General features: G+C 37.5%; 1 protein-coding gene across 1 annotated transcript in view; it reads left to right on the top strand.

The window, feature by feature from the left end:
• The first annotated feature begins 19,609 nt into the window (after window positions 1-19,609).
• The window catches only part of TAF3 (TATA-box binding protein associated factor 3), a 218,507-nt gene continuing 215,473 nt past the window's right edge, over window positions 19,610-22,643 (top strand). Inside the window, exon 1 of the mRNA XM_074268711.1 lies at window positions 19,610-20,007. Coding sequence (XP_074124812.1) covers window positions 19,842-20,007 — 166 coding nt within the window. The 5' untranslated portion in view covers window positions 19,610-19,841. The remainder of the gene's footprint in view (window positions 20,008-22,643) is intronic.

Here is a 22,643-nt window from a genome sequence, read left to right as displayed (position 1 = left end):
ATTTGAACAGAAATGAACTCTATATGATTACTTGTGCAATGTGGAAAAATAAATTGGAAGAATAAAGAATTTTTTCATATCTCTTATATATATTCGACATTCTTCTAACTTCTCCATATTTTGTCAAAGGCTCCACCATTCGGTCACCTACGCCTACAACCTAGATGCCATCTTGAGATCCATTCTGTTGCCAAAGACTTTATGAATATACTTGCTCCTTTTTTTTTTTCCTATGTCAATGCCATCTCCCTGCGGCAAGCCCTCATTTCTTCATGCCTGAATTGTTCAAAAGGCTCCTGGGTTGGTTTCCCTGATATAAATCTCTACCCCTTCCATATTACTTCCCTCCACCCCATTGTCACAATGATCTTTCTGAAGCATAAGTCCAACTATGTCAATCCCTCCCACATAGTCAAAACTACATTAGTTCCCAATCAACTCCAGAATCAAAAGATCCGCTAGTACACAAGTCTTTAAAAACTGCTCCCTCTATTAACTTTTACAAACTTTACCACCACAACCTCTACAAACACATTCTGCTATTCAATAACAATGACCTTGTTCCTTCAACAAGAAACTCATCTCCCAACTCCAGTTTTTTCAATAGGTATCCCCCATGACTGGAATTCTCTTCCCATTTTTTATCTCCTGGCTTCTTTGACTCTCTTCAATACTCAGTTAATATCCCATTTTTTAGGAAATTATTCCCTAATTCCCCTTAATTCTAGTGACTTCTATTAATTACTTTTAATTATCCTGTCTATAGTTTGTACATTGGCTCTTGTTCATCTGTGAGCTCTATCTTTTGCCTTTGTATTCTCAGCACTTAGCACAGTACCTGGCACTTAAGTGTTGACTGATCATATAAGCTATATATTCTAGCAAATACCTTTTAATCACTTATAAACAAGCATATTTTAAAGTACCTTTTAAGTGTTAGATGCTTTGTTAAGCAATGACAATACAAAGAAATAAAGCAGTCCCTAACTTCTAGAAACATAAAACTAATGTTTTTCAGTCAGGATAATAAATGTTTTGTGTTCTTTTTCACAGATAAGGCTTTAAAATTCAAAGAATGTGCTTCTTTACTGTACTTATTCCCAGTTAAGTTTTGTGATTCAAATGTTAAGGCAGTAGATAATCTGCTCTTGAGGCTATTTGAGATCTCAAAGATCACAGATTTTGAATCTTAATTCATCTAAGATAGAGGGTAAAAGGTTTACAGAGAGTGTGAGCCAGACTTCCTGGACCAGGGCTTTTCTTGTGACTCATCACTCACCTTTAGGAAGATGTAGAGCTTCAAGTCAATCCAGTCCCAGGGATTTAATGAACATGTTATTCTTCCTCTATTAAGAGCAATATCAGAATCCTGTTCTGACTCCTCAGTCATGGAAGACATTAGAAAATAGGAGCCCCAGCTCCACTCAATAGTATAAGCTCTTTAAGTTCAAAAAATTGCCCCCCTTTTCCCTGATAATGGGTCAATGTCAATTAGCAAAAACCCCCATCATTCTTTCCTCAAGCTTTCATTCTTAACCACTTCAACCCTACACTTCCACAATTTATATCTCTATCTTCCTATTCCATTATACACTATGGAAGTCCTACCCCATTGTTAACAAATTATCCTGGATCTCTTTACTCTCTCCATTTTGTGGCAAATAGAAACCTGGCTCTACCCAGAACAACATTTATATAATGCTTTAAGGTTTACAAAGCACATTATGTATTTAACCTCATTTTGATCTTTCTGATAATGGATGCTCTTCTTATGCCCTGTGAATCATTTTTGCTCTTTATTCCCTCCTAGATTGTCCTCTATGCAGTCATCACTAAACAACATCCCCTTGAAATTCACTCCATCCTGCTTTCAGCAAGCAGTCCAAATCCTTGTCTTAGTCATCTGTTAATGTTCAAGTCATTCTCTCAATTCTAGAAATTCAGAATTTAATTGTTTTCTTCTCCATCCTCAGTCTATACCATCTTCTTGGGAATTTCAATTTACACAGTGAAAATACTGTTCTTCCAACTTGAACTCTTTTAACTTCTATTTCATTTCATTCCTATACAGAGATGCTCTCATATTCTTGTTCTGCCCATCAAATTGAACCTATACCTTCACAATTCAGATTTAAAACAACTCTAGCTAGATCTTTCATCTCTCTTCTGTCTCACTCCTAAGTTCATCTTGTATCCTTATATAGGTTCCTAGTTCTTTCACTCTTGCTCTAACCTCATTCTAACTTCATTCTAGAGTGCTCCAAATGTCTGCCTTATCAATATAATAGAGCAGACCTGATGATCCAGGTTTCTTTTAATAGGGCTTATATGAGGAAGAATAAATAATTTTTAAAAGATTAGTTGGAAGAGTTCAGTAAACTGACTGACACATTTTTCCTATTTCCTTGTTCTCTTCCATTGATCAGTCAGTTCCCAAGCATTTATTAAGCACTTCCTATGTGCCTTCATTGGGAATACAAAAAGAAAGAAGTTCCTTGTCCTTAAGAAGCTTAGGTATTAGTGGGGAAAGATAACACATAAAAGGGATCTAAAAATGAGAGAGGAGGAAGAAGGAATCTGGTTACTGAAACATGATTAAGCTCTGTGGAGGTAAATTAGCATCACCTAGAAAGGGCTTTAAATTCGAGGTTCTGCAAGAACCAACAAAGTTGAACATGAGTTCAGAGAAGAAAGTATCTCCCATGTAAAAAGTAGTCCAGATGTGGAGTGACCTTCCAGAGTGAAGAAGTTTCCATAGTATGATAGGGAAAGATCAGTGAAGATGAGCCCAAGAAGGATAAAGATAACCATAGTCTGAGGCCTGCTTAAACATAACAAAGTGTACTAGGCCCCAGAGTGTGAAACTTACCAGTTAGGGGTATGATCCCTTTTCATAATAACCCTAACCAAACTTCCATCTACCCAGAGCCTTTCCCCAATGCCTCCTAGTTATATCCCATCACAATCTCCCCAACAGTTGTGGGGTCTAATCCCTTGATTTGGCACAAATATGACTTCACAAATTCGTTTGATGAACATATTAGCAGGTAGCTAAATGGCACAATAGATAAAGTGCTGGACTGAAGTCAGGAACACAAGTTCAGATCTAGCCTCAGATAGTAGCTTTGTGACTTTGGGTAGATCACAACATTTATTTGCCTTAGTTTTCTCATCTATAAAATGGGAATAATAATAGTGCCTACCCAGCAATTATCAAAACTATTTAGTCCTGGCTAAGAAATAGAGTGGTGGATCCACCAGTGAAATACGTTGGGTACATAAGAGAGTAGTCAATGACTATAGTAATCTACTGTTGGATAAACTCAAAGTCTCTAATTTCTGAAAAAATAATTCACTATTTGACAAAAACTACTGAGAAAATTGGAAAAGAGTATGGCAAAAACTAGGCATAGACCAACATCTTCCTCTATGTACCAAGATAAGGTCAAAATGAATACATGACTTAGACATAAAGGGTGATACCATAAGCATCTTAGGAGAGCAAGGAAGGAGGAAAGGAAGAATTTTTAACCAAGCAAGAGATAGCATTATTAAATACAAAATGGATAATGCTGATTATATCAAATTTTAAAAGCTTTGTAGAAATAAAACAAATGCAAACAAGATTAGATAGAAAGCAGAATGCTGGAAAATATTTTTTACTGCCAGCTTTTCTGATAAAGATCTCATTTCTAAAATATATAGAGGATATAGAGTCAAATTTAAAAGAATACAAGATATTCCCCAATTCATAAAATGGTCAAAAGGTATGAACAGGAAGTTTTTAGATGAGGACATTTAAGGTATCTATAGTCATATGAAAAAAATGTTCTGTATCACTATTGATTATACAAATACAAATTAAAATAATTCTGAAGTACCACCTCAAACCTATCAGATTGGCTAATATTACAGAAAAGGAAAATCATAAATGTTGTAGAGGATGTGGAAAAATAGGAACTCTAATGCATTGTTGGTGGAGTTGTAAACTGATCCAATCATTCTGGAGAACAATTTGGAATTATGCTCAAAAGGCTATATATAAAACTGTCCATACCTTTTGATCCAGCAACACCACTACAGAGGTCTGTATTCCAAAGAGATAAAAAATGGAAAAGGACCCACATGAACAAAAATATATATAGCACTTCTTTTTGTGGTACCAGGAAATTGGAAGTTGAAGGGATGCCTATCAATTGGGGGATGGCTGAACAAATTGTGTGTAATATTAATATAATGGCTACTGCTCTATAAGCTTGATAAACAAGCAGATTTCAGAAAAACCTGAAAAAATTTACATGAACTGATGTTGAGTGAAGTGAATAGAACAGAACCAAAAGAACATTGTACACAGTAAGAGCAACATTGTGTGAATGATCAACTTTCATGGACTGCTCTTCTCAGCATCACAATGATCTAAGACAATTCCAAACCTTCATGATGGAAAATAATATTCATGTTCAGAAAAAAAAAAATGCAGACTGAAGCATACCATTTTCACTTTTTTTTTTCTTTTTCATGGTTTTTCCCTTTTATTCTAATTCTTTTCATAACAAGACTGAGGTGGAAACTATCTTTACATGTAATTAGAAAAAATAAATGCTATTAAGTTGGGGTGGGGGTGGTGGAGGAGAGAGAGAATTATAATAGTATAATAGAACCCAGAGTTCTTTTGAGGATCAGATGAGTTAATAATTGTAAAGTGCTTTGCACAGTGCTTAACAATAAATTCTATATAAATATTAGCTATTATTATTGTTATTATTATTATTATTATTATTATTATTATTATTATTACAATGCTTCTGATTAAACTGAACTGTACCCTAAGGACTCAGACTTTCAGTTTGCCAGCTGTTTCAACCTAAGGACTTCCAAATCTTCCCACCCATTTTATAGCTGAACTCTCATATGTATATTTAATCTCCTACGATAAGAATGTGAACTCTGAGTGTAAGAAATGTTTTGCTTTTCTATTCTTATTCCCAGAGCTTAGCACAGTACTTGGTATATAGTAAATATTTAATAAATGTTTTTCTATTCCGTTCACTCATTCCCATAGAAGCTAAGATCCCAGTGAGGCAGCACAAATAAGATAGAGCTTTATGAATCTGTGAAACAATTGAAGGCTTCCTCAGAAGTATTTTAAACTTTACTTGTTACTTGTTCACAAACCAATTCTTACTACCTGGATATAGCTATATGAATCATCACGTAACTGATTATATATTTTGCCTATGTGGGCCATTATGACTAGCTTACTAAAGTACTTAATTAGAAAATATTTAGAACCAAAAATAGAAGATTATAGCATGTAAGCTGACTACACAGCATATGTCTCCTAGGACAAAGGTGTCTAGCAGCCATCTACCCTGATGGACAAGAACTGGATTAAAATGTAATTGAGAAATATTTGACAAAATAAAAATATAATAAAACATAGCTAATGTTAAAATTTTATTTTCTAAATAAATATTCAGCTGGGCGGGATCTTTCTAAATGTATATTAGTGTCCCCCCTTTCTCTATTTAAGAGTAATCGATTCTATTTTTATTTTTTCTTGGCTGAAGCAATTGGGGTTAAGTAACTTACCCACAGTCACATAGCTAGGAAGTGTTAAGTGTCTGAGGTCAGATTTGAACTCATATCCTCCTGACTTCAGGACTGCTGCTCTACCTACTGTGCCATCTAGCTGCCCCAATTGATTTTATTCTTGCTTCCTACAGCTAAACTCTTAGAAACCTAGAAAAGGTTATCTACATTTTTTGTAGATTATTTCCCACTCATGTTTTAATTCCTTGTAGTGTGACTTCTAATACCCTATCTCTACTTAAACTTAAGCTATTCTCTCTAAGATCTTTTAATAGCTCTATATAATGGCATGTTTTCAACCCTAAGCCTATCTGACTTTATGTAGCTTTTGATCAGCTTTCCCCTCCTATACACTTTCTCTTCCTTTGCTTCTGTGACATTGCTCTCCATTGGTTTTCCTAATTGTAAGATACTTCTAGTCTCCTTTGCTAGATGATCATGCTAATACAGATTATGGGCATTCTTTAAGACCCTGGGCCCTCAATACTTTTCAATGATGTTCTCTTCAATTCCTTTAGATTCAGTCAAAGTTCTATGCAGAGACTCCAATATCTTCGTATCCAGCCTTAATTACTTTCTTGATTTTTTGTCATATGTTAACAACTACCTATTTGACTTCTGAATGTTTCATAGGCATCTGAAAGTCAACACATCCAAAATGAAACTCACAGCTTCTTCCAAAGCCATCCCTCCTCCAAACTTCACTATATCTGTTCAGGGACACCATTCCAGTGGTTCAGGCTTAGAATTGTAATGAAATTAAATATACATACACCTTCTAATATTTAAAAACAATATGGAAAGGACACTCAATAAGCTATAGTTCAGGTAAACACAGGGTCCTGTTTCTTTATAGAAACTTATAATAGCAGGGTATATTGGGTCAAATAGGTGTGGTTATATTTATGGTACTTCCATGGCAGTGAGTCATCTACAAATCTGAGACCACTGAAGCTCCTAAGCTATATTTTTTACACCTAGGAAATCATATAAATGACTCAAACCTGAGGCCCTTGAATCAATCAAGTCTCGAAAGCTTTCTGCTGGGAAAAATTTTTTACCTCTAGTATTTCTGACAAAGGCCTCATTTCTAAAATTTGTATAGAAAATTTTCAAATTTATAAAAATGCTTTTCCAGCTATGTGACCCTGGGGAAGTCACTTATTGCCTCAGCAAAATAAAATAAAATAAAAAATTTATAAGAATTCAAGTCATTCTTCAATTGATAAATAGTCAAAGGATATGAACAGATAATTTTCAGATGAAGAAATTAAAGTCACTTCTAGTCATAAGAAAAAAATGTTCTAAATCACTATTGAGCAGAGAAATGTAAATTAAGACAACTCTGAGGTAACACTTCACATCTCTCAGACTGGCTAAGATGACAGAAAAAAATAATGGTAAATATAGTAGAGGATGTGGAAAACTGGGACACTAATGATCCAATTATTCTTTTTTTTTTTAATTATACTTTTTATTTACCAGATATATGGATATATGCATGGATAATTTTACAACATTGACAATCGCCAAACCTTTTGTTTCAATTTTTCCCCTCCTTCCCCCTCCGCCATGGCAGGTTGACCAATACATGTTAAATATGTTAAAGTATAAATGAAATAATTAATTAAAGTATACATAGAATATGTGTATATGTATCCAAATAGTTGTTTTGCTGTACAAAAAGAATTGGACTTTGAAATAGTGGACAATTAGCCTGTGAAGGAAATCAAAAATGCAGGCGGACAAAAATAGAGGGATTGGGAATTCTACGTAGTGGTTCATAGTCATTTCCCAGAGTTCTTTTGCTGGGTGTAGTTGGTTCAGTTCATTACTGCTCTATTGGAACCGATTTGGTTCATCTCATTGTTGAAGAGAGCCACGTCCATCAGAATTGTCATCATATAGTATTGTTGTTGAAGTATATAATGATCTCCTTCCTGGTCCTGCTCATTTCACTAGCATCAGTTCATGTAATTCTCTCCAGGCCTTTCTGAAATCATCCTGTTGGTCATTTCTTACAGAACAATAATATTCCATAATATTCATATACCACAATTTATTCAGCCATTCTCCAATTGATGGGCATCCACATAGTTTCCCGTTTCTGGCCACTACAAAGAGGGCTGTCACAAACATTCTTGCACATACAGGTCTCTTTCCCTTCTTTAAGATCTCTTTGGGATATAAGCTCAGTAATAACATTGTTGATCCAACTATTCTTGAGAGCAATTTGGAACTATGCCCAAAGAGCATACCCTTTGATCCTGTAGTCTCACTACTACATCTGTATCCCAAAGAGATAATAAAAAAGGGAAAGGGACCCATATGTGCAAAAAATGTTTGTTGCAGCAGTTTCTTGTGGCAAGGAACTGGATCCTGAGGGGATGCCCATCAGTTGCAGAATGACTGAATTAGTTGTGGTATGTGAATAGAATGGAGTATTATTGTTTGATAAGAAATGATGAGTAAGGCTGATTTCAGAAAAGCCTGGAAAGACTTACATCTACTGATGTTGAGTAAAGTGAGCAGAACCAGGAAAATATTGTACACAGTAACAATATTACGTGATAATCATCTGTGATGGATTTGGCTCTTCTCAAAAATTTAGTGATTCAAGACTTGGGATGCAAAATACCAATCACATCCAAAGAGAATTATAGAAACCAAATGTGGATTGAAACTTAGTATTTTCACCTTTTTGTTTGTTTGTTTGTTCCCTATTTATGTTTTTTTTTTTTTTTATCTTTTTTAGTCTGAATTTTCTTATACATAACAAATATGGAAATTATGTGTAAAACAATTGCATATATTTAACCTGTATTACATTGCTTGCTATTTGGGGAGGAGGGAGGTAAGGAAAGAGAAATTTATTAGCTAATTTAATTTTTAATTTTTTTGCTGAGGCTATTGAGATTAAGTGACTCGCCCAGGGTTACACTATAGAGGGCAGGAACTCTGGGAAAGCATACTTGAAACAAGGATGCTTACAACAGGGTGTTTACTCGTTGTGATTGATGAGATAATGGTTCTCTAGTTTACATATACTTAGTACTTAGTATGGTGATATAATTGTTCTACAATTATATCTACAATTGTTCTACAATTGTTCTTAGTGTGCTGTAGTGATGTAATTGTACTAAGGTATATAAGTGCTAAGATGACTTGAAATAAGCAGACTAGAAAGAGACTCCAGTAAGAGTGTGTTCAATCTCAGACTCCAGACTCTGGAGAGATCCTTGAGAAAGCTAGCCGGGACATTACATCACACAGCTAGAAAGTGTTAAGTGTCTGAGGTCAAATTTGAACTCAGGTCCTCCTGACTTCAGAGCTGGTGAGTTCTATCCACTGCACCATCTAACTGCCCCAGGGAGAGAAATTTAGAACATAAAGTTTTACAAAAATGAATGTTTAAAAGTATCTTTATGTATATTTGGAAAAATAAAATACTAAATAATTGGAAAAATAAAAAAATTAGAGAAAAAAATTGGTCTATATGAAAGGGACCTTAGGAGATATGTTTCTATCCTACCCCACCCCTTGATGATAAAAATCCTATGGTCTTGTAGATCTAGAGAATTTTGTGATATTCAAATATTCTTAATCTGTTATTAGTGCCAAAAGAAAAAAATACTAATACTATTCTCTGTGATTTAGGTTTGAATTCACTAGAAACATTTTTATTTAATTTACATGAATCTATTTCCAAGCCATTTCTAGCTTGGAGAGTAAGACAGACAGATGGACAAGCACAAAGACAGACAAAAAGAAAGACACAGAGAGAGAAAAACAGATAAACAGAGACAGAGAGATAGAGAGACAGAGAGAGGTCCAAATTAGCATAGACCCCCATGCCCTCCAATATGACTTGTTTGCTCTAAGACAATTTCAGGTAACACTTATAAGGGATTTTTGTCACAATTCCTTGCACCTAGACCACTCCCTTTAATCCTAGAATTTAACAAAGGGACCTCTTCCCTTCCTTTTGGATTATTTTTTTTATGTTTTATTTTATTTTATTTTTAAATTAATTAATTTTTATTAAAGCTTTTTAATTTTCAAAAGATATGCATGGATAATTTTTCAACATTAATCCTTGCAAAACCCTGTGTTCCAATTTCCCAACCTTCTCCCCACTGCCTCCCCTAGATAGCAAGTAATCCAATATATATGTTAAACACTGTAAAAGTATATATTAAGTACAATATATGCATACATATTATAGTATTCTGGTTGGTTTTCTGGAGGTCTCTGGACCAGTCTTCCTTTCTGCAGATTAATCTGCTGAATAGCCAGGAGTAAAGTCCAAATTCTTTACTGTCTCCTTGTCTGGGGCCTGGGCTAACTTGGTCTCAGAAGAGGAGATGCAGGAGGACAGGCTAGCCACGATGGTGGTATGAGATGGAACAAATCTCTATGGCCAAGTTTGTCGCAGCTTATATGCTATATACTAAGTATAAACCAATCATTATATCACTAGGGAACCATTATTTGTTGTAAGATTAATTCAATCATACTGAACTAGAGAACTATTAATCACCATGCTAAACTAGATAGATTCCACTGACTTAACACCTTGTAAAAATCCTTGTTTCAAGTACAGAGTTCTGGCTCATAGCACATAATTATTCAATTATCTTGCTGCACAAGAAAAATCAAATCATAAAGGAAAAAAATGAGAAAGAAAATAAAATGCAAGCAAACAACCACAAAAAGAGCAAGAATGCTGAGTTGTGATCCATACTCAGTTCCCACTGTCCTTTCTCTGGTATACATGGCTCTCTTTATCACAAGGTCATTGGAACTGGTTTGAATCATCGTCTCATTGTTGAGAAGCCTGGCTTTTATTTATTTGTTTGTTTATTTGTTTTGCTAAGGCACTTGGGGTTAAGTGACTTGCCCAGAGTCACACAGCTAGGAAATATTTAGTGTCTGAGACCAAATTTAAACTCAAGTCCTCCTGACCTCAGGGCTGGTACTCTATCCACTGCACCACCTAGCTGCCCCTGGCTTTTATTTTAATATGGAAATATTCATGTTTATTATTTTTCTAGTTCAGAATAATCTTGAAGAACCCTTTGACCCAGCCATACTACTACTGGGCTTATACCCCAAGGAACTACTAGAGAAGGGAAAGGGTCCTGTATGTGCCAAAATGTTTGTGGCAGCCCTTTTCATAGTGGCTAGAAGCTGGAAGATGAATGGATGTCCATCAATTGGAGAATGGTTGGGTAAACTATGGTATATGAATGTTATGGAATATTATTGTTCTATAAGAAATGACCAACAGGAGAAATACAGAGAGGCTTGGAGAGACTTACATCAACTGATGCTGAGTGAAACGAGCAGAACCAGAAGATCATTATACATTTCAACAATGATACTGTATGAGGATGTATGCTGATGGAAGTGGATTTCTTCAACATAGAGAAGAACTAATCCAATTCCAATTGATTAATGATGGACAGAACCAGCTACATCCAGAAAAGGAACACTGGGAAATGAATGTAAACTGTTATTTTTACCTTCTGAATCCAATTCTTCCTGTGCAACAAAAAATTCGGTTCTACACACATATATTGTATCTAGAATATACTGTAATATATTTAACATATATAAGACTGCTTGCCATCTGGGGGAAGGGGTTGGGGGAGGAAGGGAAAAAATCTTAATAGAAGTAAGTGCAAGGGATAATGTTGTAAAAAATTACCCATGCATATGTACTGTCAAAAAATGTTATAATTATAAAATAAAATAAAAAATTAAAAAAAAAAAAAGAAAAAAAAAGTGAATGTTGAAAACTATCTTTGCATGTACTATTAAAAATAAAAAAAAAAAAAACAGAATAATCTTGAAGAAAAGCACATGAACATTTTTTCCCCATGGCCTCCCTAGACAACTTTTAAATTTTTTAATTAAAGCTTTTTGTTTTCAAATTATATACATAACTTTCAACATATGCCTTGCAAAATCTTGTGTTCTAAATTTTTTCTCTCCCTTTTCCCACTTCCTCCCCTAGACAACAAGTTATCCAATGTATGATAAATATGTACAATTCTTCTATACATATTTCCACAAATATCATGCTGCACAAGAAAAATCTGATCAAAAAGGAAAAAAATGAGAAAGAAAACAAAATGCAAGCAAACAACAACAAAAAGAGTGAAAAATACTATATTGTGATCCACACTCAGTTCCCACATTCCTCTCTCTGGGTCAGATGGCTCTCTCCATCACAAAACTATTGGAACTGGCCTGAATCATCTCATTGTTGAAGAGAGCCATATCCATCAGAATTGATCATCACATAATCTTCTTGTTGCCCTGTATAGTGATCTCCTGGTCCTGCTCATTTCATTAAGCATCAGTACATGTAAGTCTCTCCAGGCCTTTCTGAAATCATCCTACTGGTCGTTTCTTATAGAACAATAATATTCCATAATATTCATATACCACAATTTATTCAGCCATTCTCCAATTGACGGGTATCCACTCAGTTTCCAGTTTCTAGCCACTGCAAAAAGGGCTGCCGCAAACATTTTTGTGCATGTAGGTCCCTTTCTCTCCTTTAAAAGCTCTTTGGGATATAAGCCCAGTAATAACACTGCTGGGTCAAAGGGTATGCACAATTTGATGACTTTTTGAGCATAGTTCCAAATTGCTCTCCAGAATGACTGGATCAGTTCATAACTTCATCAACAATGGATTAGTGAAGGATTGAGCTTTATTAACCAACTCCTAGTTATACACAGAAAATATATACCCAAAACAAGTACAAATGAGGGATGATATTAGCACTTGGAGAATCAAGAAAGGAATTAAATAGATGATATGGTTGAGCTGAATTTTGAAGGAAACAGAATTCTAGGAGGTCATGTTTAGAAGGAAGTGTATTCCAGGCATGGAAGATAATTAACACAAAGATACAAAAAATAAAGTATCTTATTTGAAGAAGAGGAAAAAAGCCATATTGGCTGGATCTTATTTTTCAAGAGAGAAGAAAAATATAATAAAACTGGAAAGATAAATTGAGGCCAGGAAACGAAGGGTTTTAAAAACAAGAGAAGTGTATAGTTTACCCTAGAGATAATAGGGAACCACGGGAATGTATCTGCTAAAAGCAAATTACTTTGACAAGTATATGGAAGAAGACATGAAGTGAGGAAGGGAAACCAGAAACCAGAAACCAAAAAAAAAAAAAAAAAAAGTCATTGAAGTGATCTAGGTCAGGACCAGGACTTCTTAAACTTTTTCCAGTCATGGCCCCTTTTTGCCTGAGAAATTTTTATGTGAACCTGGATATATAGATAATATTAAATAAGTATATAAATCAAACATTTACTGATAACAAATCATAATTCCATGATGCCCGCATTCAGTTACATGACCCATAGTTTAAGAAGCTTTGTTCTAGGTGGCTGATAAGGGTAGTTTTGTTTTAGAAAAGTTGAGTTTAAAATGCCAAGGGGATATCCAGTTTGAAACATTCAATTGGAAGTGGACTTAGAAAAAAGACTAGGCTAATATATACACACCTAATGGGTTGATGATGTCACCAAGGAAAAGAAGAATATATACAACAGATCCTTGGGAGTATATGCCTGTTAAAAAAGTAAACTAACTCACCTCAAATTTCAAGTATTAGAAATTTGAGGTGAGTTAGTTTACTTGTGAGCTTCTTGGCAGGTAGGGCAAAAAAAGTAAAAGTGCTGGACTATTTAGATATCACCTTATCAAAGAAAACATCTCATATCAGAGCAAACTTTTTTGCTACTAAATTTTAGGTGTTATTCATCACATAGATTCTTATATAAAGAATACTGAGTATTCTTAATATCAAGTATTTCCAACAAGTATTTTCAAAAGACATCAAGTGGATTTATCTTTTATCAATCCTCTATAAAAACTCAGGACATAACATTAAATCTGAACTCAGCAAAACAGTTTCTGCAGGGAACAAAAATAACATAGGGTAGGTACATAGCTTTCTAGTGACAATTGGAGTATACAGCTTGAAAAACCTAGTAATGGAGTTAACATGTTTATTTTTATTTTTCTGAAATATAAAATATTTCAAAAAAGATATTGACAAGTGTTAGGTTAGTCAACTCATACTTCAATTCTTGGCAAATGCAAATATTCTCTCTTGTTGGTTAAAAAGACACCACCTCTTTTGATTTCAAATTTCTTTATTATAGGGAATAAATAGGTAGGGAGGAGGAAAGGAAGATTATATTCAGATGTGAAAGTGATATGAAAACACAAGATTTTCATATAAAAATTTTAAAAGATTTTTTTAATTTATAAAAATTTTTTTAAATTAAAATTAGTCAGACAGCTAGAAAGTATTAAGTATCTGAGGTCATATTTGAACTCAGATCCTCCTGACTTTAGGGCTGATGCTATATCTACTGCACTAACTAGCTGCCCCCAAAACTTAAATTTTTAAAAGAAAATTCCATTTGAAAGAGGTTATACTGACAGGTTACATTAATTTTATCCCTTCTTCTTTTCCTTTCCCCAGCTCTATATTTTTTTCTCTATCCTCTTCTGCATCATAAAATGAGAGTTAAAATGCTGTGATTTCAAGTGAAATATTTTGCTTTATTTAGAACCAGAATGCCTAAACTGGAATAAACTATGGAAATAATCTGCTTCTCTTCCTATTTTACAGATGAGGAAATTGAGTAGTAGAAAGGTACAAGAAAATAGCAGGTCCTCTGATTCCAAATCCAAGTCTGTTTTAACTATACCACACTAGGAAGCAAATTCAAATATCTTCACTATAAAACCTTTAAACTAAACTACCTTAAATGGCCTACAGATGGAAGAGTTTGAACATTGTTATTATAGAAGATAAATTTATAATTAGGTACTTGTGAAAGCATCATTCATCAGATCTCTCATAAGTTATTGTGTTTTATAATTAATGTCTTAGCAAACCAAATTTAATAGCTGAAGCCCTGTGACTTTGCTCTTATCAAATTCTTCCTTAGATCTCTCTACTTCAGTTTCTCAGTCTTTGAAAAGGAGCATAACTACCTCCCTAGAGAAGTGATGACTTACAATCACAAGTTTAAAATTTAAAGGAATAAATCAAAGAAACAATTATTTATTAAGAGTCTGTTATGTGCCAGGAACTGTGTTAGTCACTTTATAAATAGTCTCATTTGATCCTCACAACAACTTTGGGAGATAGGGTCTATTATTATCCCCTTGTTACACCTGAGGAAAATGAGGTAGACCAGACTGTCTGGGTGACAGTCTAAGGACTAAGGACTAAGACACCTGTCCAGGGTGACACAGCTAGTGTCTGAGGTTGGATTTAAACTAAATTTTTCCTCACTCCAGGCCTAGTGCTCTGACCACTGCCTGCATGGCTAAGGACCTCAAAAATTGTCTAGTCTAGATTTTCTTCAGGGAGAGGACCCTGAAGGGAGAGAAAGACTTTGGGAAGAAGTCAACACATAGAAGTTGCCTCAAAATGCCCCAGCCTCCCAATTTGCTACACAGCCTTTGGAGAATTTTCTCTGGGATGAATTGAGGATTTTGTTTCAGTCCAGATATCATTCCAGTGGGAAAGGATATGTAATTTGTATATTGTCCAGTATATTCCAAAATATATGACTTCTCTGATTTCTGTTTGTTATTGGCTTTAGTAAATGGGTTTATTTGCCATGTACTATTGTGATGGCCATTATATAACTATCATTTGGTGAGAAGGGAGTCAAGCCTTTAATTATAGTTTGGGGCATTCCTTATTAGGGGATATCTATTAGAAGAGTGACTCAAATCAAAAATCATTTCCCCTAAACTAGCAATTGATGTCACTAGGCAGCAGAGAGGACAGTAGTGGACCTAGGGTCAGGAAGACTAATATTTCTGAGTTTCAGACATTTACTGGCTGTATGACCCAAGGCAAGTAACTTAACCCTGTTTGCCTCAGGTTCCTTATCTGAATGATAAATAAGCTGAAGAAGAAAATGGAAAACTAGTATCTTTGTAAAGAAAACCCCAAATGGGGTCATGAAGAATTGGACATGACTGAAATAAATGAACAACAACAAAAGTAATATTTAGGAAGGCAGATGTAATTCTTTTTCAATCCCCTCTCTGAAAAGAGCAGAATGACCTAATTGTGGCGTGAATTTTGTTCTCCAGACCCCCCCCAAAAAAAAATCAATTTCCTTTAGAGAAAGGTGATTGAGAGTCTAAGGATATTTCTGCACCTCCCTTCAAGCAGTGTTTAGAAAAATCCATGTGGAATATATGTAGGTACTTACAATTGGGGGAAATCAGGAAAGATTTCATTCAGAAGATGGTACTTGAGCATATTCTAAAGGAAGAGGGGACACTAAGGGGAAAAGGGAAGAGGAAGTGAATTCCAGGCATGCTGTTTGGCCAGTGAAAATAATCCCAAATGGTAAATGAGTTTCATTTATAAGAAAGAGAGAAACCTAGTTTGGCTGACTCACAGTGTACAGTAAGGAGAGCAAAGTCCAATGAGAATGTAAAGATAGACTGGGGCCAATAGATATAACCCTTTAAAAGCTAAAGAGAGGAGTTTACATTTTATTCTACAGGCAATTGGAAGTTACTGATTGATTACTTGATTAAGGGAATGGCATAATCAGATCTGCACTTAGGAAAATTACTTTGGCAGCAGTATATAAGATGTACAAGAGTAGTAAAACACTTGAGGCAGAGAGACACATTAGGAAGCTTTTGCAATAATCTTAGTGAGAGGTGATGAAAGCTAGAATTAAGTTTCTTTGTGATTGAAGAAAAAGGGTTGGATTTCAAAGATTTATAGCTATAAACAGTAGATTTAGCAACGGATTGTATATGTAGGATGAGGAAGAGCTAGGAGTTGAAGATAATTTCAAGATTTTAAATGTGAGATTGGAAGGATGGTCATGGAAATTTGAAAGAGGTTTTTTAGGAAGTGATAATGAGTAAAGGTTTGGGCATATTCAGTTTAAAATGTCTTTAGGATATCCAATTTGAAATGCCTAATGGGCAACTGATGATGCAGAACTCAAGTTGGGGACTAGGGTTGGATATAGATCTGTGAATCATCTGCACATATAATAATAGTTGATTATGTGATCAAGAGAGGGAGAAGAGAAGAGGACCAAGTGCATATAATGAACCAGCAAAGGCTACTAAGAAGTAATTATACAGCTAGGAGGAAAACAAAAAAAAAAGAGCAATGCTATGAAAATCCAGAGGGGGGAGGGTAGTCGACATTTTCAGAAATACGAGATAGATTAAGATGCAGTATATTTTCCAATCTTCATTTCTAATGACTAGGGCATAGACAATGTCCATCTGTCCAACAATCACCAAGGAACTCGAGTTCAGGATTCCTCAGCTTTTTAAAACTCTAAATCTCTCCTATTGGTCCATGCAAATGAATAGATGAGGAACAGAAGCAAGCAATTCTCACCTTCTTTATTGATGTTTTCATAAACAAATTAACTACTCAAAGCCTCCGAACATGCTTTACTAGATACACCTAAATCTACTCCAAGATAGGCCCTTAAATTTCTGATTTTTCTCGTCCCAACATCTTGAAAATTTGCCAAAGTCTTAAGGGGAGTTGTTTTTACACCTCCATTTCTTAAGAGGCTGCAATCATTCCTCCATCATTTCAGCCTCAGAACTCATACCTCCTAGTATCCTTAGCCCTAGTAGGCCTCACCCTCTGATTATAAGGTTCCTCCCAGAACCTCTATTGAAGACGGTTGCCTAGGCTTGGATCAATTTTGCTCCTGTGCTAGATCTTTCCTATCTTAACAAGTTTTCTCCTTTGTTTTACTGTAGCCTACCCTGCCTTCATTAAAATGTTAACTCTGAGGAGAGGGATTTTTTTTTTTTCCTTGTATGTAAATAAAGGCTTGTAGACTGTTACTTGAGTAAGGAATTGTTCAGATCTGGGATTTCATTAGTGTAGAGGATTTCCCTAGTGGAAACACCTTAAATTAATATAGATCTGTAATTCATTTGTAATAATTAGCCTTGGAAATTTGATTTAGGTCACTAAACTCAAACTGCCTTCAAGAAACTTACAATCTTTTTTTCCCCAGCACTTTAAAAATTTTGTTTTTGTTTATTTATTTTTAATACACATTGTTTTATGAATTATGTTGGGAGAGAAAAATCAGAGCAAAAGGGAAAAACCATGGGAGAGATAAAAAACCAGAAAAAAGTGAACATAGCATGTGTTGATTTACATTCAATCTCCTTAGTTCTTTTTCTGAATGCAGATGGTCTTTTCTCTGCAGAGTCTATTTGGATCACAGAACTACTGAGAAGAACCAAGCTTTTCATAGCTGATAAGAAACTTACAATCTCATGGGGAAAGACAACACGCAAGCAAATGTATGCAAGGTGAATATGCATGATACATAGGAAATACAAGCATCCTTAGACATGGTTTGGCTCCAGACCACATCAATAAACTTAGGTTTTCACCAGATTGTAGTCTATTAGGGGTGCAATATTATCATGCCTAAAAAAATGTACACACTTTAATTTAAAAATACTTCATTACTAAAAAATGCTAATCATCACCTTCAAATTTATCTCTGTTGGTGGAGGATTTTCCTTCAGTATAGATAGCTACTAATCAGAGTGGTGGTTGCTGAAGGTCAATGTGGCAAGTTCTTAAAATAAGATAATGAAGTTTCCCATATTGATTGGGTCTTCAGGAAAGACTCTTCTGTGGCATGTGATGTTTTTAAATAGCATTTTAACCACAGTGGAACTTTCCAAATTTGAGTCAATTCTCTGGAATCTTCCACTGCTTTATCAACTAACTGTATATAACAGTGCACAAAATTGTTATGTCTTAGGGAATAGGGAGACCTGAAGAGAGGGACAGTGGATCCATGTGTAGGTAGCAGAATTCACATTGATCGATTAAAAATTTGGTTTGCCAATTACAACAATAATATTAAAGAACCCTGATTGCAAATCATCATAGGAGGTATACATAATAATAAAAATAATGAAATTTAAAATATGAAAATCACCAAAAATCTGATGGATAAAATGTAACTCGTCCTGTTGGAAAAATGGTGCTGAAAGACTTGAATTACACAGGGTTGCTACAGATCTTCAACTGATTTGTTTTAAAAAGACATTATCTGCAAAATTCAATAAAGTAAAGCTCAAGAAAACTTGAGGAGTTGGAGAAGCATTCCTGTGAAGATGGAACTTTAAAGCCAGAGAAGGCAGTTGGCAGAGATAAAGAAGGGGAAAAAACCATTGCCGGCACGGGTGACCGCCAGAAAAAAATTCTCAGACTTTTGTTCCACGGGACCGGAGGCTAGCGCCGTCGGACTGAGGAGAACAGAGTGGAGAGCAATGTCTAAGAAGAATGGAAGATCGGAGGGGGCAGGGCCAACGTGAAAATCTCTTTCTACTTTGCATATTGTATCTCCGCGTGCGTACGTCTGCAGCGCGCGCGAGTATTGGGGAAGAAGGATGTTTGCTAATTGGAAAGAAAATTAAATGGCCAAAATAGCTTAATACGCGTTTCTTTGACACCTGAGCGCTTTGCAGTGAGAAGGTGCACACGAATGTGTTTGTGCTGAAACTTCAGAGAGGGATCCCCAGCCAGCCTCGGATTGATCCACGAGCCCCCGCGTTCTCACGTGGGTTCCCTGGCCGAATGGAAACCCCTCCCCCCCTTACACCTCTCCGATTCCGCATTTGGCCCTACAGAAAGTTTGGGTTGGAACGAGGCATCTGGGCTGGCGGTTTTAATTTCGTTAGCAAAATGGAAAGGAGATGACTTTATTAGGGCTCTCTCCCACCACGCCCGGGGCTGGGCTGCAGAGTGGAGGGAAGCGCCGGGCAAATAGGGAAGCCCCAAGTCCATGTGAGTTTCTGCCCCGGCAGTCCATGGGACCAGGAAGACCGCCGGAATCATCAATGGGCAGAGGGCGGGGTGGGAACTGCTGCTTATCGATGCTTTCGGCAACAGTTTAGTGCTGCCTCGTCGAAGAGACCGCCCCCAAACGGAGGCGGGGCGAATCCAAAATGGCTGCTCTCAGGCTGGCGCGCCCGGCGGAGCTGAGGCTCTGAGGTAGACGCCGGGAGTCCGGGAAACGGTTTCCCCTGCGTGGTGGCGGTGGAGGGGAGTCCCGGACGATGGCCCAGGAGGCCCGCTGAGGTTGGAAGCACGAGTGGGAGTGGGGCAGCGGCGAAGACGGAGGCGGCGCGGGAGTCCGTGGAGCGGGATGTGCGAGAGCTACTCGCGGTCGCTGCTGCGGGTGTCGGTGGCGCAGATCTGCCAGGCGCTGGGCTGGGACTCGGTGCAGCTCAGCGCCTGCCACCTCCTCACGGACGTCCTGCAGCGGTACCTGCAGCAGCTGGGCCGGGGCTGCCATCGCTATTCAGAGCTGTGTGAGTGGAGGGCCGAGGCGGGAGGGCTGCCCCTGACCCCTGCCCTCTGCCCCCGACCCCGCTCTTCTCTCGGTGTGACCTCCGACCCCTGAATCTCCTACCCCGTGCTCCTCACCGCCTGTTACCCCGGAACACTTGTTCCCCTCTTGGGGCATCCCTCTCTCAGGTGCCAACTTCCCGCCAGCACCCTCTTGACATCCCGAGTCCCTGCTGCCGCTGCACACTCTCCCCTGTTTTCTTCGCTTTTCTTTCATACTTGCGGATAGTTCTGTTTCCTAACCTCCCTCCTGCTCCTTGCCCTTCCCGAAGCCGAACCTTGGTCTCTTTCCCTCCGGGATCAGCAAACTAGCGCGCTCAGTTGTCACAGGCGCCCCATCTGCTGACAGTTTCTTAGACTTGCCGGCCGGCCTTCTCTGTGGGGAGACCGCCGTGCTCGGGGGCACTCGGTGTCCGCCAAGGGTCTGCTGGCCATTTCTCAGGGTCTTCACCCGTAGTGATGCTTCCTTCTTTTTTCTCTCCCTTTCATAAACACGCTGCTGTGCCCGGCCTCGTGTGGGGCGGCTTGTCCACTTCACGCCATGCCTTAACCCCTTCTTTTCGAGGTCCTCCCATCCAGTGAGGGCTTTGCAAGTAAGGCATTGGCTCCCCCGAGTCCTCTTTCAAGGGTTAACATTAGATTCTTGTCTGGGTGCAGCCTTTTTTTTTTTTTTTTTGGGGGGGGGGCATAAGTTAGTAATTTCTTATTTAATAAATGGTACAGGTCCTTTTGCTGTCAAAATGAGCCTGAAAAATAGTGAGAAATTGCTTTTTGTAGTCTCTTAATTTCCTCCGGTCCACTTCTGATAACTCTGTTATAAACTTCTGATGTTACATTAGACACCTATTAATTACTGGTTGATTCCTATGCCAGATTCATGCTCAGCTTGGATTTATAAAGTGACTGCTATGCCAGACTCCTATGCAAGAGATCCTTAGCCCAATGCAAGATATAATCGAGATATATATAGATATAGATATATATGATAAATTGGGGGTAACCTCCGAAGGAAGACCCTGAGAATGGGAAAGGTTTCTTATAGAATGTGGGAATTTAGCCGAGATTTGAAGGAAGCCACTGAAATAAGGAGGGGGACTTCCAGACTGAGAAGACAGCCAGTGAAAATGTTTAGTTGGGAGAGGACTATCCAGGGCACAGCCAAGAGACCAGCGTCTCAGAATTGAAGATGTCACAGTGGTGAATGAGGTGTTGCAAGTTTATGGACTTTAAAAGACAGCAATCTATATTTCAATCTGAAGGGAGCTGCTGGGATTTATTGAATGGGAGAGGGGACAATATGGTCAGACTTCAGTTTTTGGGAAGATCAGTTTGAAAGTGGAGTCAGACATGGATTGGAATAAAGAAAAACTTGATGGACAGAGAGTGACCAGTACGCTACTGCAGCAGTCCGGTTGTCATGGGTGGTTGTATTGTCAGAAGAGAAGAGAACTCTTAGGAATTTTATGAAGGTGATCATTTCAATTTTATGACCAGTAACTTTGGAAGGAGCAGATTTGGTTGAATGATGTTGGAAGACACTCTTCAGCCAGTCTTTAGACAGTGGTCCTCAAATTTTTTACATAGGGGCCAGTTCACTATCCCTCAGACTGTGGGAGGGCCGGACTACAGTAAAAACAAAGCTCACACAGCCTCTGCCCCTCAGCCTGTTTGCTATAACCCGGCAGGCTGCTTTAACGTTCGCATCTGGCCAGAGGGCCGTAGTTTGAGAACCCCTGCTTTTAGAGAGTTAAAAAGAAAGTGGAAAAAAAAAGAAATGGAGGCAGCTCTTTTGGATGGTCTTTTCCAGGAGTTTAGCCTTAAAAAGGGCAGAGGGTGTGATTTGAGTCTAGGGGCTGATGGCTCAAGTGAGGGATTTTTGAGGTTATGGCAGGTATAGGCCTATTTGTTACCAATAGGGACATGGCCAGTATTAGGGATAATAGAAAGGATACTCTAGGAGAAGACAACAACTGAAGAGATCACTTGTGGTTGTAGAGGGGCTTGCTTGGGCAAGGAGAAGGACTATCTCTTCAGGGTGAGTCAGTGGAAAGAAAATTATCAATGATATGAGATGAGGAAGAGGGAGTTCTTAGCAAAGGACCTCAAATTTTTCAGTGAAATATGAGGGAAAGTTCTCAGCTCAGAGCTGGGGCCGAGGGAACCATGGGAGGTATTAAAAGTAATGGAAAAGTTGGAAAAGGAGCTGTGAGATAGTGAATGGATTAAAGAGATATAAACAATTTCTTTCCCATAGTAAGAGCCCAGGTGAGATCATGTAACAGATTTGTAGTGGACCCAGTCAGCATGGTTTCATGATTTTCTGTGGCTTGACTTAGCAGCATGTGAATAAGAGCAAAGGGTAATATTGGATGATAGGAGTAATCCAAGTTTGAGGTTTGGCTGGGTGATTGATGGTGAGATGAGAGGGTAAGGCTCTGAAGTTTAGCAGAGAGTTGAACTGGTTCACCAAAGGTGCATGATTGGGAACGGAGGAGAGTGTTGCTAGTGCAGGAGTGATAGCCTGGGAATAACTAAAGGGTTGAAGGATTGGAGGTCATGGTAAGGATGAGGAATGAGGTTTGGAGTTGTTATGGCAGGG

The sequence above is a fragment of the Sminthopsis crassicaudata genome, chromosome 5, assembly GCF_048593235.1.
Source record: "Sminthopsis crassicaudata isolate SCR6 chromosome 5, ASM4859323v1, whole genome shotgun sequence".
NCBI lineage: Eukaryota > Metazoa > Chordata > Mammalia > Dasyuromorphia > Dasyuridae > Sminthopsis > Sminthopsis crassicaudata.
The sequence above is the reverse complement of the archived record's forward strand: the minus strand, read 5'-3'. Positions and strand labels throughout refer to the sequence as shown.